The following is a 13,699-nucleotide window of genomic DNA, read 5'->3' on the forward strand; positions in this document are numbered from 1 at the left end:
TTAGGCGAAAGAAGTTCAGGAGATCAATTGAGAAAAAAAAATCCAGCAAGGGAATAATTTTCTTTTCTCAAGAGTTGTGGGAAAAGGATACAAACCAAATTAAATCTATTTTCGGTAAACTGTCTGTGTGTGTGTGTGTGTGTGTTGCCATCGCAGTCACTGAGTGGGTGCTTGGCCTTTAGCTTCAGCTGGAGATTTTCAGGCTAAGGTGCAGCAAATAAAGAGCGAATGTGGGCCAGTAAATTGATTTACTGGCTGACAGCGGGAAAGTTCTAGCTCTGTAGGCATAAATACAGAGTTACTTCAGCTGGTCGTTTCTGATTTAACGGGAATGTCCAACAAGATGCTGCTTTGCTGTGTTGGCAAGAGCGTAAATGAGAAGTTTGTTGCGTATCTCACAAGAGCCAACAGCTGGTTAGGCTAGCATATCATACAAATTATGGGCAAGGGAAACTGCTAACTTTGATCCATCCAAATGTAACAACATCTACACAACAACAAAAGTGTGAAAGCGATTCACCATTTTTCAGTAATTTTCGGATATTTACAGTTAAACTATGCAAAGCTTCAAGCATTCACATTTGCTGGAAAAAGGGAGGCAACACGGATCAAAAACTAGTAAAAACAAACAGTTAAAACACCTAACATGTCCAAAAACAAGCACTAATTTAAGGCCAGATTTACAACAGTCAGGTTTCAGAAGCTGACGATTTTACTGCAGAATGGAGGACAAGCAACTTGGCAGCAGAGGTGAAGCAGCTGCGTTGGAAAGCGGCGTGTGATGTTGGACACCGAGGGTTTATAAGCAAAGTCAACTTAATGCTACAGAGTGAATTAAGCTTGTGTGGGCAGAGCTCAAAACAGAAGGCAGCTGTCTGAAGCGAGAGAGGGAGCCGGTGAATGGCTGTGGTCAGAGGGGAAAGCACACTGACTGCTGGAAGCCGTCACTTCAGCCTCATCAACATCCTTCGACGCCGGCCCAAGGGTTAACGTATAATTTGTTTTATCTGGGCTTCTGCATTTTAGAAAAGGATCTTTTACAACCTATGTTACACAGCATGTTCCACATCTCTGCCCTGAAACTGTCTATTATGCATCTCCTGTGGCAGGAGGAAAGTGTACTGTCAGCGCAATATTTTCACCTTCTGCCGCTTCCTCTACCTTTTTAGATTCCCGGTACGTGTGTTGTGACTGGATTGTGTGAGGATTGCATCAAATTTCGAGCACAATGCAGGTGAAATTCTTCAGGGACATGACCTCACATCTGAATACAAGAAAAAAAACTGTCACGAGAGGCTCTTGAGCTGCGAGCTAGTGCATGCTGACATGAGTGGATGATAGAAATCACACTTGCAAGATGAACGTGAGCACATTGCAAATCTGGCTGTTCCACCAGAATGTGCAGCAGACCTGTGAAGTTATTATCTTTCATCCAAATTAGAGTTTTTGTGAGTTCTATTGTGTGTCGATGGTTAAATCACGCATTAATAAAAATTATTAGAATAAATTCTAATAATTAAATTAAAAAAAAAATTGCCATCTCTAAACAATTCACAATTCAAGTAGAACAAAATGCAAGACTGTGGGGTGAAAACAGCCCACAAATATGATTTGTATGAAAGATATGAAATGATAATATGAAAGATATTAAAGATTCTTTACAGAGGAACAGGACCACAGGCTTGTTAACATTAATCATCATCATTATATTGGCCAAGCAAGAATGTAAACAGAAAAGGGCCCTGAGTTTTTTTTGTTTTTTTTTGAAACAACGGAGGGAATCTTTGTCTTGTGAGAGGATTTCTAGTATAGACTGATCACAGCTAACCCACTAAAATAACTCAGCAGCATGTCAGTTATTCAAGCAAGAACAGATTTCATTGTTTATGGATGAGTAGTGTCAGTAGCTCAAAGCTGTTCACAATATGAATGCATAAATTGGCTTAAGTTACATTTACTCTGTGTTTCACCTCTGAGGTGACTGTGGTTCATGACAGCACTTCTGACTCACTTCTAAGCCTGCAATGTTGGTTGAATGTCCTAACAACGTCTCTTTCTTACCATGTTTCCTGTGAATCCTGCCACTGCGAATTATTTAATGACAAAATGATAAAGAAAAAAAACAAACTAAAATATTAGAATAAAGTTCATGCTATGCTTTTCTCTGCCATCTTAAAGATAAACTACAAAACACAACCTTTGTCATATCAGGTACTGGAACGGGTTAACATCAGATACCAAGACAGTTTCAGTATCAATGATTGTTTTACAACCATAAAAAAAACAGAGCCAATATGAATCAAAGGAAACGTGATTGATCGCATCTATGGCCTCTGCTGCCTTTATGCATCCCAAGTGAACTGTGGACACTAACTCACATATATTTATTAGGACCCCTGATAAACTGGCCACTTGTTGATAGCATCTGGCTTTTTGCCCAAAACATCCTGGGACAGGCTCCAAATACACAAGAGACCCCTGAGCTTGGACAAACAGCATTATCTGAAATTAGACAACAGCTTTACAGAGTAAAGAGGAATTACCGCTCTTGATCGGCACTACGAAACCGGGGCAAAATCATTTGTCTGAAGCTGCTGGTCCGGTCCAGTTTGGGCTGACTTTTGGCCCTTTTGATGGAACCCTTCAACCTTCGATTGAGAAAGCTCTGAATATTAAAAAGAGAAGGAAAAAAAAGAGAAAGAATTCACAAGAGCAGAAAACTGCATGAATCAATAAAAATGCATCATTATTTATGTGCATGCTTAGCTCCAAAAATGTATGTATAAAAATTTTACAGTTCTGATTCTTATCTCTGAAAGTGCAAACTCTCATTCAAGCATCAAATTGGCTTTTGCTTCCCCAGTGAGAGTTTGTAATTTACAATATCAGACTGGACCCAAAAAAGCCAATCTGTATTTTCAATGTGAGATGGCACTGTAAGATATAACAGGCTTTGCTGAACTCACCGGCTGTCTGAAGGGCTGTGGAGTGGTGTTGGGTGGCGTTTCCATGCTTGACTGTCTTACAGAGGCAAAACTTGCCCTGCGAGATTGGTCTGAGAAGAGTGCAAAAAAATTATCATAAATAAAAAAAAAAAGCAAAAAGGTGATCAATAAATATTAAATAGGTAGACAAAAGGTTGAGTAATATAATAATATAACAAATAACAGCTATTGTTTTATATTAAATAATTATATCCATTTCCTGATGTCTTTAAACTTTGAAGTACAATATGTTGAACCCTTTATGACTGCCATTTTCATTTTCAACTGGATAAAATGCAACAGTTTAGTAGTAATTTGTGAAAATATAACATTATCTTCAGAGCTCATAATCAGCTGCTTTGGTCACATGCTGAGAGCACAGGAAATCATGACAGAATACACATTAACCACAAGGTCGCATCAATAATGCAGAATAGTAGGTGTATGTGAAGCTTGCCAACAAGGACAGACAGCAACAGCCTCAAAACAACTACAGAGAACAGTTTGACAGGTTGAAAGGCACTTGTAGGTTGTTTGTGACAGCAGATGTGTTTCTCCCCTCCCCTGGAATACCTAATGTGAGCACTATATCGGATACCTACATAATCTGAGGAGGAAATGCACTCTTATGAGTCATATGGAACCGCACAGGCTCTGTCTGACTTCAGCCCTGTGCAAACTCTGGAACATGGAGCTGGATCTATAAAAGTATGAGCAGCTCTCTCCAGGCAGTCACATCTGATGCACCTTCTACATGACTTTGTGCTGACTAAGAAAGATAGAGCCGATGTCCAGAAGCAGGGAATTGGTAAATACTCAGTCTCAACATACAAACAACAGAAATACAAGAGGGGGTTTGTGAATGTGGGTTTTGGGGTGCAGTGTAAAGTTCCTCATTCATTCCTGATTGTTCTATTTCCCTGCCTGGTTTCAGACCAGTGGATCAAATAGGTCTGGTCTAGTCCTCATTAAAGCCATTTCCCCCTGTTAGAGAAACAGGACCAATCAGTTTCCAGATTCCAGACAGGAGCGGGGATGTCATCTTTCTACATAACAAGCTTCATATCGTGTGCTTTGATGAGATTGATACTGCTATCCCAGTTGTTGTGGGCTGAGATAAAGAAATAAAGTATCTTAAATTGACGTAGCGGTTGCTCAAAGCTGTTTTTAGCATAGATCAAGGGACTATGACAGCTTTTGTGTCAAAAGAAAATTACATTAGGACAGAAAAAAAATAAATAAATATCCTGCCTAGCCATAGGAACTTTTTAAAAATGAACACATCACCAGGGTTTGTAATGACAGGAGCGTGTCGGAAGGTGTTTTTTTTTTTTCCAGCCCTGGTTCAACAACAAAGCCATATTCTCATTTACATTCCTGCTTAGTTCAGATTATTTTTTTTCCTTGTTGGTGGTTACATAATAAACATCATCCGTCACATGTTTTTCTCCTTAGAAGCCTACAAAGCCACTGATTCCATAGGTTGGTCTCTTAAAGCTTATAAAGCTTCTTTACCCCTAACTTATCTGTCTGGGTCATTTTTCTTGCTTTCTTTATTTTAGAAATCGCCCAAAGAAGGTATTCTTTTTCCCTTTGCTACAGAGAATCACTCTGTCATCCTATGATTTCCCAGCTCTGTACATAGGTGACTCTCCAGCTTCTATTCTGAATCCCAGCTAATTGTTTGGTATCCATGGAAACAACTCCAAGGACTTCTACTTGAACTGTAGAAGATATTGGCACACAACGGCACAATAAAGATGATGAAAAAGTAACACGGCTCTCTCACACACACACACACACACACACACAGCGTCTCTGCGAACACACGACCGAGCTGATTGGTGCCATCTGCGGCCCACGAGGGGAAACCTTCCTCAGCTGGAGGAAACGTTTCAGCCTCTTTGGGGCTGGATTCCCGACACTTCTCAGACGATGATTGAGTGACCCCGCCGAGGATCATTTAGCATAATCCTGACTTGATCGCCGCTCTCACTAAAGCAGTCACCTGCAATACTTGGTGCTCTAAGTAAGCGTGACACATTAGAGCACATGGATCTGTTCACAACGGCTATTCTGAATGTAAATTGCTGTCAGGACGGAGTGTGTGGGTGGCAACAGCCTCTAGCTAACAGATACAGAGGGAGAGAAAGACAGAAAGAGGAAGACTGTGAGTGGGTGTTGGGAGAAACATGCTCAACCTTTTTACCGTATATCTCTCTATTAATACAAATCTGGAAACTTTGGAGGATTTAGTAAACTGACCATTTTCGGTGTGGGTTACAGGCAAATCAAATTCAGATTATTTCAATTTGGGAAAATATTTTTATTCAACCAATATCATGATAGTGATGTGAGAAAGTGAAATCTACTTTTTAGTTGTGTAACTGATTGCCTTTTTTTTTTTTTTTTTTTACAGTTCACAGCTTCTACTGTGAAGATTCAGATTGAAAGTATTTATTGGCACAATTTACTCTTTTTAACTAGAATTACTAAAGTGACGGAAATATGGACATAATCTTAAATTGTGGTATTAAGATAGAGTGAGGTCAACCTTTTGGGTATAATGATCACTTCATCATTTTACCCTCTCACACATTTGTCTTTGTAACCCTAATCCTCACCCGACCAAGCAAAGTACAGCAGCAAACCAACAAACTAATCAGAGCAGAGCTGCAAACCAGTCAACCAGAATATAGCGACATACCAGCTAGTCTTTCTTCTCCCAAGCAACGAAGGATGTTGTTGTTCCATTTGTTTGCTTTTCTGTCTGTTCTGTATCTTTTTGTGGTTTTGATGAGGGTCCAGTTTGGATGACCACACTTGAATACTTTTTTTTTTTCCCATCTTTTTGCTCCTCCTCCTTCCCTTCTGTCCATGTGGGCACGTATCCCATAGTGTGGGCTTCTGATAGCCCCCAACTTGCTTTGCAATGGGTGATGAGAATTCTTCAGGGCTTCACTGTGTAAATGAGCTGTCAGGTCCTCAAGCATCAAGTCAATCCTAGTCTTAAATGACGATGGTAAAATGTGCCTCCCTCACTCTGTCGTGGTTCTGAGCCTTCTGAAAATTTACTTCATTTTAGGTCAGGACTTGGTAGTCCTACTACCTCTGGAGAGAACAATGGCAAACACACACTGATGATTTGAAAAAAGAAAAAAAAAGTGAAAGAACTTTCTATAAAAACTGAAAAGGTAATTTATCAGGAGAGCTTGTCAGTGACAGTTTTGACATCCCACAGGGCTCAACACCCATTCACACCGCAACTCATGTGACCCTATCACTGAAATCTGAAATTCTATTATCACATTATGCCGAAGATAACCTCATCAACTGTCAAGGTTTTTTAAAAACCCCACAAGAGGTTAAATACCTTTTGTATTTTCTCATTTGACAGACTGTACCTGCCTCTTTGTCAGTTTGCACACTTTCTATAAAAGGGGGGCGAGAGTTGAAAGTACACTGAGATCTACTCGAGCTAGTTCTTCAAACCACAATGACCTGGATAAATAAGAATCTTTACCAAATCAAATATGCTTGTTTAAGAAATTGAATGCAGATTGATAACGTACACCACAGGCACCAAAGCTTGGGTAAAAATGTTAAGCACACTCATTAACAGCTGTCCAAACAATCAGCCTTCATGTTTGACAGGAGCAAACCATCGCTCCATGAACCTTGTGGCTCTTTGACAAGCGAGCAGCATTGCCTCAGAAGGTTTGCTGCGGTGAGCCAAGCACACAGCGAACTACACGACTGGCATTTAGAGAACCACCTGCAATAAACTCTTGGCTTTCAAGGCCAGCTGATTTCAAATGAAGTGTGAATTGTGTGAAGTGTGATGGATATTAATCCCTCCAAGTTCTTTACAACAAACTTTGAGTGATTAATATCTCTAAACTAGCACAATTATGCACCTTGTAATCAAAAGATAATGGCATAAAGTTCATAGCAGTTTAACTGAAAGATGAATAAATGGAGAAAAAGACATTAAGCTCATGGCTTTACGCTGACAAAAGTTGAGCAAAAATAAGCACTATGTCGAGAGCCACTTTAGTGCTATGTTTAGACACAGCAGTATAATCAAGTAAATGTAAAACATAAAAAAAAAGAAGAGACAGAGATACCGGATTTGAAAGCAGAGGTGGGTGGAGGGGTTGAGGAATCAGGGGCAGTGTGGGCGCGAGGGAGCCACGGGAAAAAACCTGCGCTCAGCTTGAAAACTCACGGATATCTTTGGAGCTACAGAAAGAAAGTGACTTCTGAACAGCCTGCATCATTGGACATGGATTTTTATAAAATGTAAATGCTCTCCTAGCATAAGAACAGTAACCTGAAAAAAACAAACAAACAAAAACAATCTGAAGTTGCTCTCCATCACGCATGCTTTCCACTATTCCCATTTCTCTGCTTTTTGTGTGTGAGCCAGCCAAGGGAAGTGTGGCCTTGTTACCATAGGAACATGTTTGTAGCGTGTGCACCGCTCTCCATCAAAACTACCTACAATTTCACTAATGTCTTCAAAACCATTATTGTTGTGCTTGTAAATGAGTGGAGCCAAATTAAAGAGCTGAATTTGGTGAAAATGTAATTCTACACATCAAAATGTGATCAGAAGCTCCCAACACTGAGGTACTACATCAACAAATTAGAGCCCAAATTGGGGTGATTTATAGTCAAAAATAGCCCCAACAGGCAAACACACACTGAAAACAACAAAAGCAGACAAGTTTTACATGATGCTAATGCTAATTAGCATAACTGTATTCGTCTCCCTGTCTCTGGTGTATGGTGGAGGGTGTCAAAATAAAACTCAGAGCAAGTGATTCTCTCAACATATTTAAGCCCTGTTGTAAAGCTTCATAGCGCTGAATTTAGATTGGAAAGACACCGCACAGGTAAAAGAGCTGAACATGACAGCTGAGGCGAATGTCAAACTTTTCATGAGCCCTAAGCAGCAGTCATGCCAATGTGTCAAAAAGAAAAGCAGTGGGCTGGAAAGCAACATATAAAAACATAGATAACAGAGAAAAACCTAAACAGACCACGACAGACTGAAGAAGAGGTGGAGGAACTGCAGGAGGCACAGCTGACAGTGGAGAAAACATTGACCAGCTCCGGGCTAATCTGACTCACTTGGGGTTAAAACTCCAGATCCGCCACAGCAAACCTCCACTTGACCAACCAACCCAAACTGACTCTGATGCGGCAGCCACGTCTTTGAAGATGTGTCCATGCAGCTATATGGCACAGACATAGTTTGTTTTTTTTTTTTTACCTTTTCACATCAATTACAACAGCATTCAACAACAATGACAAGAAGAAAAAAAAAAACCCAGAAGAAAAATACAAAATCACACCTTCATTTCAAACACCAAAACCTGCAGGACACAGTATATTATGATCACAGCTGCCCTTTATAGACTTGTAAAATGTCATTATGCTGCTTAACCACAAGCTGTTACTATGATTAATTGATAAGCATCCCGGTGTTTTTTTATTCCTTCTTCTCTATCTGGAATTCCAGGAAGAAAGATTGGACAGATATTATATACATTAGTGTCATTCAAAGAAGCATATTTGGAAAACATTTAGGATATTTGATATTTCATGTGTGCAGATATTTTCCTGCAAAATAGCTGGTGGGCAGAGCTGTGAGATTAGACAAGATACTAACTATTTAGGCAGCCAAATTAAACAAGGAATAGAAGGTGGCTGAAGAAACTGTAGTGGCCAAGCAGAAGCAGATTAGCAGGAAGAGGAAATGAGGTCCGACTTGTTGGACAGTTCTGCCAGACAAAACGAAAGTAGTATGCGCTGGTACATTATGAATATATATTAAGTGACAATGGAGATTCAGGATCTCATATTTTCTCTGCAAAAACAATTGATCCAAGCAATTCACCATTTGAGAAGATTGCGGTACAGGACCTTGCTGACAGACTTCCCTATTTTTTTTTTATTTTTTTTTTATTTTAGGGGGGAATTCAAACAGACTGACAAAGCTTTTCTGTCCTTGGCAGCAACAGAAAGCCCCCCTCTGTGCATCACACTGATGATGGCTAAAAAAACAACAGAATTATGATGGAAACTTAGAACTGGAGAGGAGCCAGCTATTTGCTTGCTGTCAGGCTCCCAGCTGACGACTGTGGCAACAAGGCCAGTTTCTCACCAGTTCACGACACATCAACACATCTGTGACTTCTGTTTCTCTACTTCAGTCAGACTAACAAATTTAATACTATCTGTGATAAATTTCTTATCCAACAAAGATGGGCTTTTCATATGGAGGAAGACGAAGGGCAATGACTCAGAGTGAGCTCGACTTATTTTGTTCGATACAGCGTGCTGCCTCAAAGCTTTTATTAACTGAAGCTCTTTTCTCTCAGCTGCATTATGTCTTCTGTTTAGCTGCTGAGCCATGGCCATTTAACTGTGAACCACAAAGATGGTGGCCACCAATAATTTCATCACTGTGTTGTGAAAACATCAGCCACGTGATGGCGGAAAGCTGCCGCCACAGCAGCAGCTGCAGCAGCAGCAGCACACCTACATAACATCCACTCATCAAATGAATCCTGGGAAATGCCTTTTTTTCTTTTACTTTGCCCTAACTTGGCTAAAATTCGAGAATGATTTTTTAAACTTATCATAATGCATATCCGAGCTCCCAGGAACCCCCCTGCAGTCCATGCAGGTGTTCATTATTCAGGGATTGGTAATTAGCACACTGCAGGAATCAGTGAAATCAGTGCAAAATGGCAAAAAAGTCTGGCTGGATGTAAACCTGCTCACTGCCAATCACCTATGTTGTTTGCACTTGCTTCACCTGAGGAGAGCGGCGGGTTTGCACAGGCATTAGCTTAAAAATGTTTTAAAAATTACATGAATTTATAATATTATCCTCCATGTGCCATGACAGGTTTGTATTTTGCTATTCACTGGATATCCATTTGTATACAGTGATCGATAAGACTTTTGGATGAGACAAAATTGCATTCCCACCACAAAAAAATTATAATGTCAGATTTTTCAGCGCAAAATCCATTTTATGTTCTACACAAACTGAGCATATGATAGTCACGGTCTCATGTTTCGCAAAGAACATGGTGCATAATCCATGGTGTGGAAACCTTCCATAAACTGTCTTATCTCAGCCCGTGTTTTGGTTTTGTGCCAAATAACCGAAACAGCCAACAGATGTTTCAGGGAGAACGTCACTAAAATGAGCTATGAAACAATTCTGAAACATTCTCCGAAGAAAAGGCATTAGAAGAATTCTGAGGTGGTACAGGAGGTCATGCAGGCTGCAACACATCTCCTTAAAACTGGCTCAGGTTCAGTAAGACTGTGAACCTGAGCACCCGTCATCCGTGTGCAGGTGTGTTGGACACCTGAGCAGCATGAGAGACCTTCACAGCTGCATCAGCAGCTGGCATCGACCCTCCAGGCCGAGCTGTGGGACTCACATCTAACGTGTTGTTAGGTCCGGCGTATGTCGCTCTCCACGCTGTTCACATTTCTGTGTCTGCAACACTTACCCAAAAACACAGGACTTCCTGGTGACGAAATCTTGACAGCTTAGTTACATCTATGGTTGCAGACTGAATCCTGTGGGTTTTCCAGGGCACTTGGGAAGGGGCTGAGGTTCCAGGTTTACTTCCTTTTTTTTGTTTTTTTTGGGGGGGTCTAGGGAGAGGGGGGGACAAAAGGTAGAGTCAGTTTGTGCAGACCTGAGAGACGGTTTCCAAAAAAAGAAGGCTCGTGTTGTCCTCTTTGAGAAATGACCTCTCAATCATGAGGGACAATTTTTTTTTTTTTTTTGTGCTCTTGGTGCTCACCTATGCTGCGGTGTGTCCATACATAGCCTTTTGTCAGGTGTGGAGGCTCTTGAGGAAAACGTGAAGCTGTCTCTCACAGAGATCACTCCACCACTGAAGCCACAGCTTGCCCATCAGCAGTGGCTCCCCTCAGCTTCACCGCCCTCTCTTCTTCCTCTGCTCCCTGTCCTCCAACTCTGTTGCAATCCAGGAACTGAGATGTGATCCCAATGCAGTAATGAAGAGAATCTCTTCTGAGGACGGCTTTTGTCATCTTAATTGTTTGTTCGGGGCACATGTGACTTCTAACAGCCCCTGCGTCGCTTTTGTTATCTGGGAACAATGTGAACTCCTGGTCTGACGATCCACAGAGCCGGTTGGTTCACCACTTTATCACTTGTATTTACATTGAAAACACTCAGAGATCGCACGGCTCTACACGGATACAGTGCGGTGGATCCGAAACGCCTGTTTGGGATTAAAGGTGCTGCCTGTGGGCTATGCCAACTCTGCTCATTGCGCGCACTAAAAACCCACAATAGCATCAAAATAAAAAATAAAAATAAAATAAATTTAAAAAAAAAAACATCCCAGAGGTGTTTACAAGCGAAATCCCGATGTTGTGCATCAGCACCTAAACAATATCAGATTAATGTGAATTATTATTATTATTATTATTAGTTTTATTCCTGTTTCCAGCTCGGTTGGCTCAGTCTTGGAAAGCGTCTGTAGTTCGTCCTGCGTGACAACACCGACGTCCCCATAATCCTCAGATCCGGCTCGGAGGGCTGGATCTGGTGCCAAACCGACGCCGCGTCCTTTGAGCTCCGGCTCCACCGTCACACCTAATTCTGGTTTGACGGCAGCGCGGGCAGGAAGAAGGTGCTCGGTAAACCGACGCGTCTCTCCCCGGAGGGCGGAGATTGTGTGCGAGATGAGCAGAAAGGGGAACCGACGCCCCCAAAAGCAGGCGAATCCACCCCGAGCTGCTCCATCTCTGGAGTTTGTAACACCCCAAAATAAAAGCCAGAGATGACGGCCGACCGCCCACTGCGCTGAATAATTAGGATGGAGTCAGGCTTGGGTGGGGGGGCAAAGTTCATTTAACAAACTTATCCAATGCCCAAGTCTCTGAGGTTAAAGTAGGGAGGCTGCACATTTAATTGAGATGAAGTTTCCCCTTTTCGTAGTTGACATGAAGTGGGAAGGTAAAGAGGAATTCAGATAATCCTAATCCCCTGGGTGATGTGATCTGGCCCAACAGAGTCTTGACCACAAGGTCCACAGGTTGTGGACTCGGTTTTTGGCAGCTTCTTTTTAATTTTGTTTTTGGGACTTCAAGGCAGGTTCAACATCCCTGAATAGTTTTTGGTGGAGCCCCCTTGTAACCCCGAAGGAACCACACAAAGCTTAAATTGGTCCAAATCCAACAGCTTTGGTCTCCTGATCCTACATTTCCCTCGATGCTGTCACGCCTTTATTCCACAACTTTCAAATTCCAAATCAGTTTGTACTGCTGGATTTTACAATTTTCTGGTGTTCAAGTCCACAACTGTGATCATTCTGACATGATCTAACCCTAACCCTAACCACTGGGGATGAAGAGGAAATAACCATCCCTAATGTGTTCCTCATTTGACAAACTCACATTGCTGGCCGTCATGTTAGCTCCTGTAAAATGCATAAGAGCCTTTTTGTGCAGGACCAGGGCTGCAGATTTTGTTGTCCCCGATTTCTCACAATGGAAGACCGACGTGTTTCTCAGTGTAATGAAGGTATGAGATTATTGTCTAAGGCAGCCCTGAAGAAAATGTGATGCTGTTCTTTCTGGTCCTCGGCGATGTTCATTGTTTTAACAAACCCAATAGCCCATAACAAGGACAAATCAACACCCTCTGAGTCTGTGGGTGACTCATTTGGATTTTAATAGCCTGTAATCGGTTTTATTTTGGTCACTGAGCAAAACTTTTAGGTGGAGGCAAGTACTATCGTTCTGGTCCAAGGGAATTTTATTTTGATGTCAGCCATGTAAACATGTTGCATTAATATATCGCTAATTGTTGACGTGTCATAGAAAAATATATAAAGTGGGCCTTGCATAGATACCTGACAAACAAAGAAGTACCCAGTTAGGCCTTTCCCCCTTCTTTGCAGGTAAAATGTTTTGAAAATTGAGACATGAACAATGATAACCTCTCTCTTAGATGATAACAGTCATTTGAAAAAATTGCAAAGGTTCAGATTAAAAAAATACCAAAAAAAAAAAACAAAACACGTGGAACAAATGAAGATTTGCTTTTTTCACAGTCTTGTTTACATACTGGGATATTTGAGTTCTGGTTAACCTACAGTCACTTAAAATGTTTCTGTCGTTGTGTTTGTGTTAAGCACGTTCAAGAGAAGAAGATTTGATGAATCCAAATGAAGAGAAACAAAAATCTGTTATATCTAATATTCTTAGGAATTCTCAAAACTATCTCAGGACACTGGACAAGCAGTGTTCAAAGACACTCCAAAAATATAAACTGGAAAACACGTCCCCACTTTTTCACTCCCAACCCTCACATGCACACAAACATGCACACACACATACACATGCATACACACATATACACATCTCCATGGAAACTGATAAAAGAATAGCTGGTCCGCATAAAGAAGAATTTGACAAAGCATATGTAAGAACTTGGACGGTCAGCAAGAAGCAAATTTATGGAATAAAGAAAAATGGTGGGTGGGGGTTGTGAAATATAACAAAAAAATAATATAAATAATAATAAAAAAAACATGTAGAAATGCTACTCATTGAAATCTTATGAATTTATAAACGGCAGCATCTAATCCAATTTATCTTTCTATTCATCAGCGGCATTTATCTTTAAATTACAGGATGTG

General features: G+C 41.0%; 1 protein-coding gene across 6 annotated transcripts in view; it reads right to left on the reverse strand.

Moving 5' to 3' along the window:
* The window catches only part of LOC115050738 (ras/Rap GTPase-activating protein SynGAP-like), a 32,250-nt gene extending 20,940 nt beyond the window's left edge, over positions 1–11,310 (reverse strand). For 5 of the 6 annotated variants that reach the window (XM_029513765.1, XM_029513764.1, XM_029513767.1 and 2 more), the window contains exons 1-5: positions 10,826–11,310; positions 10,526–10,673; positions 8,121–8,224; positions 2,967–3,055; positions 2,544–2,665 (exon numbers count right to left, since the gene is read on the reverse strand). In XM_029513765.1, the coding sequence (XP_029369625.1) occupies positions 2,544–2,665; positions 2,967–3,055; positions 8,121–8,220 (311 nt within the window). In that variant the 5' untranslated portion in view covers positions 8,221–8,224; positions 10,526–10,673; positions 10,826–11,310. The remainder of the gene's footprint in view (positions 1–2,543; positions 2,666–2,966; positions 3,056–8,120; positions 8,225–10,525; positions 10,674–10,825) is intronic. The other variant, XM_029513769.1, reaches the window with a different exon arrangement.
* Positions 11,311–13,699: the final 2,389 nt, after the last annotated feature.

The sequence above is a fragment of the Echeneis naucrates genome, chromosome 11 (assembly GCF_900963305.1).
Source record: "Echeneis naucrates chromosome 11, fEcheNa1.1, whole genome shotgun sequence".
Classification (NCBI taxonomy): domain Eukaryota; kingdom Metazoa; phylum Chordata; class Actinopteri; order Carangiformes; family Echeneidae; genus Echeneis; species Echeneis naucrates.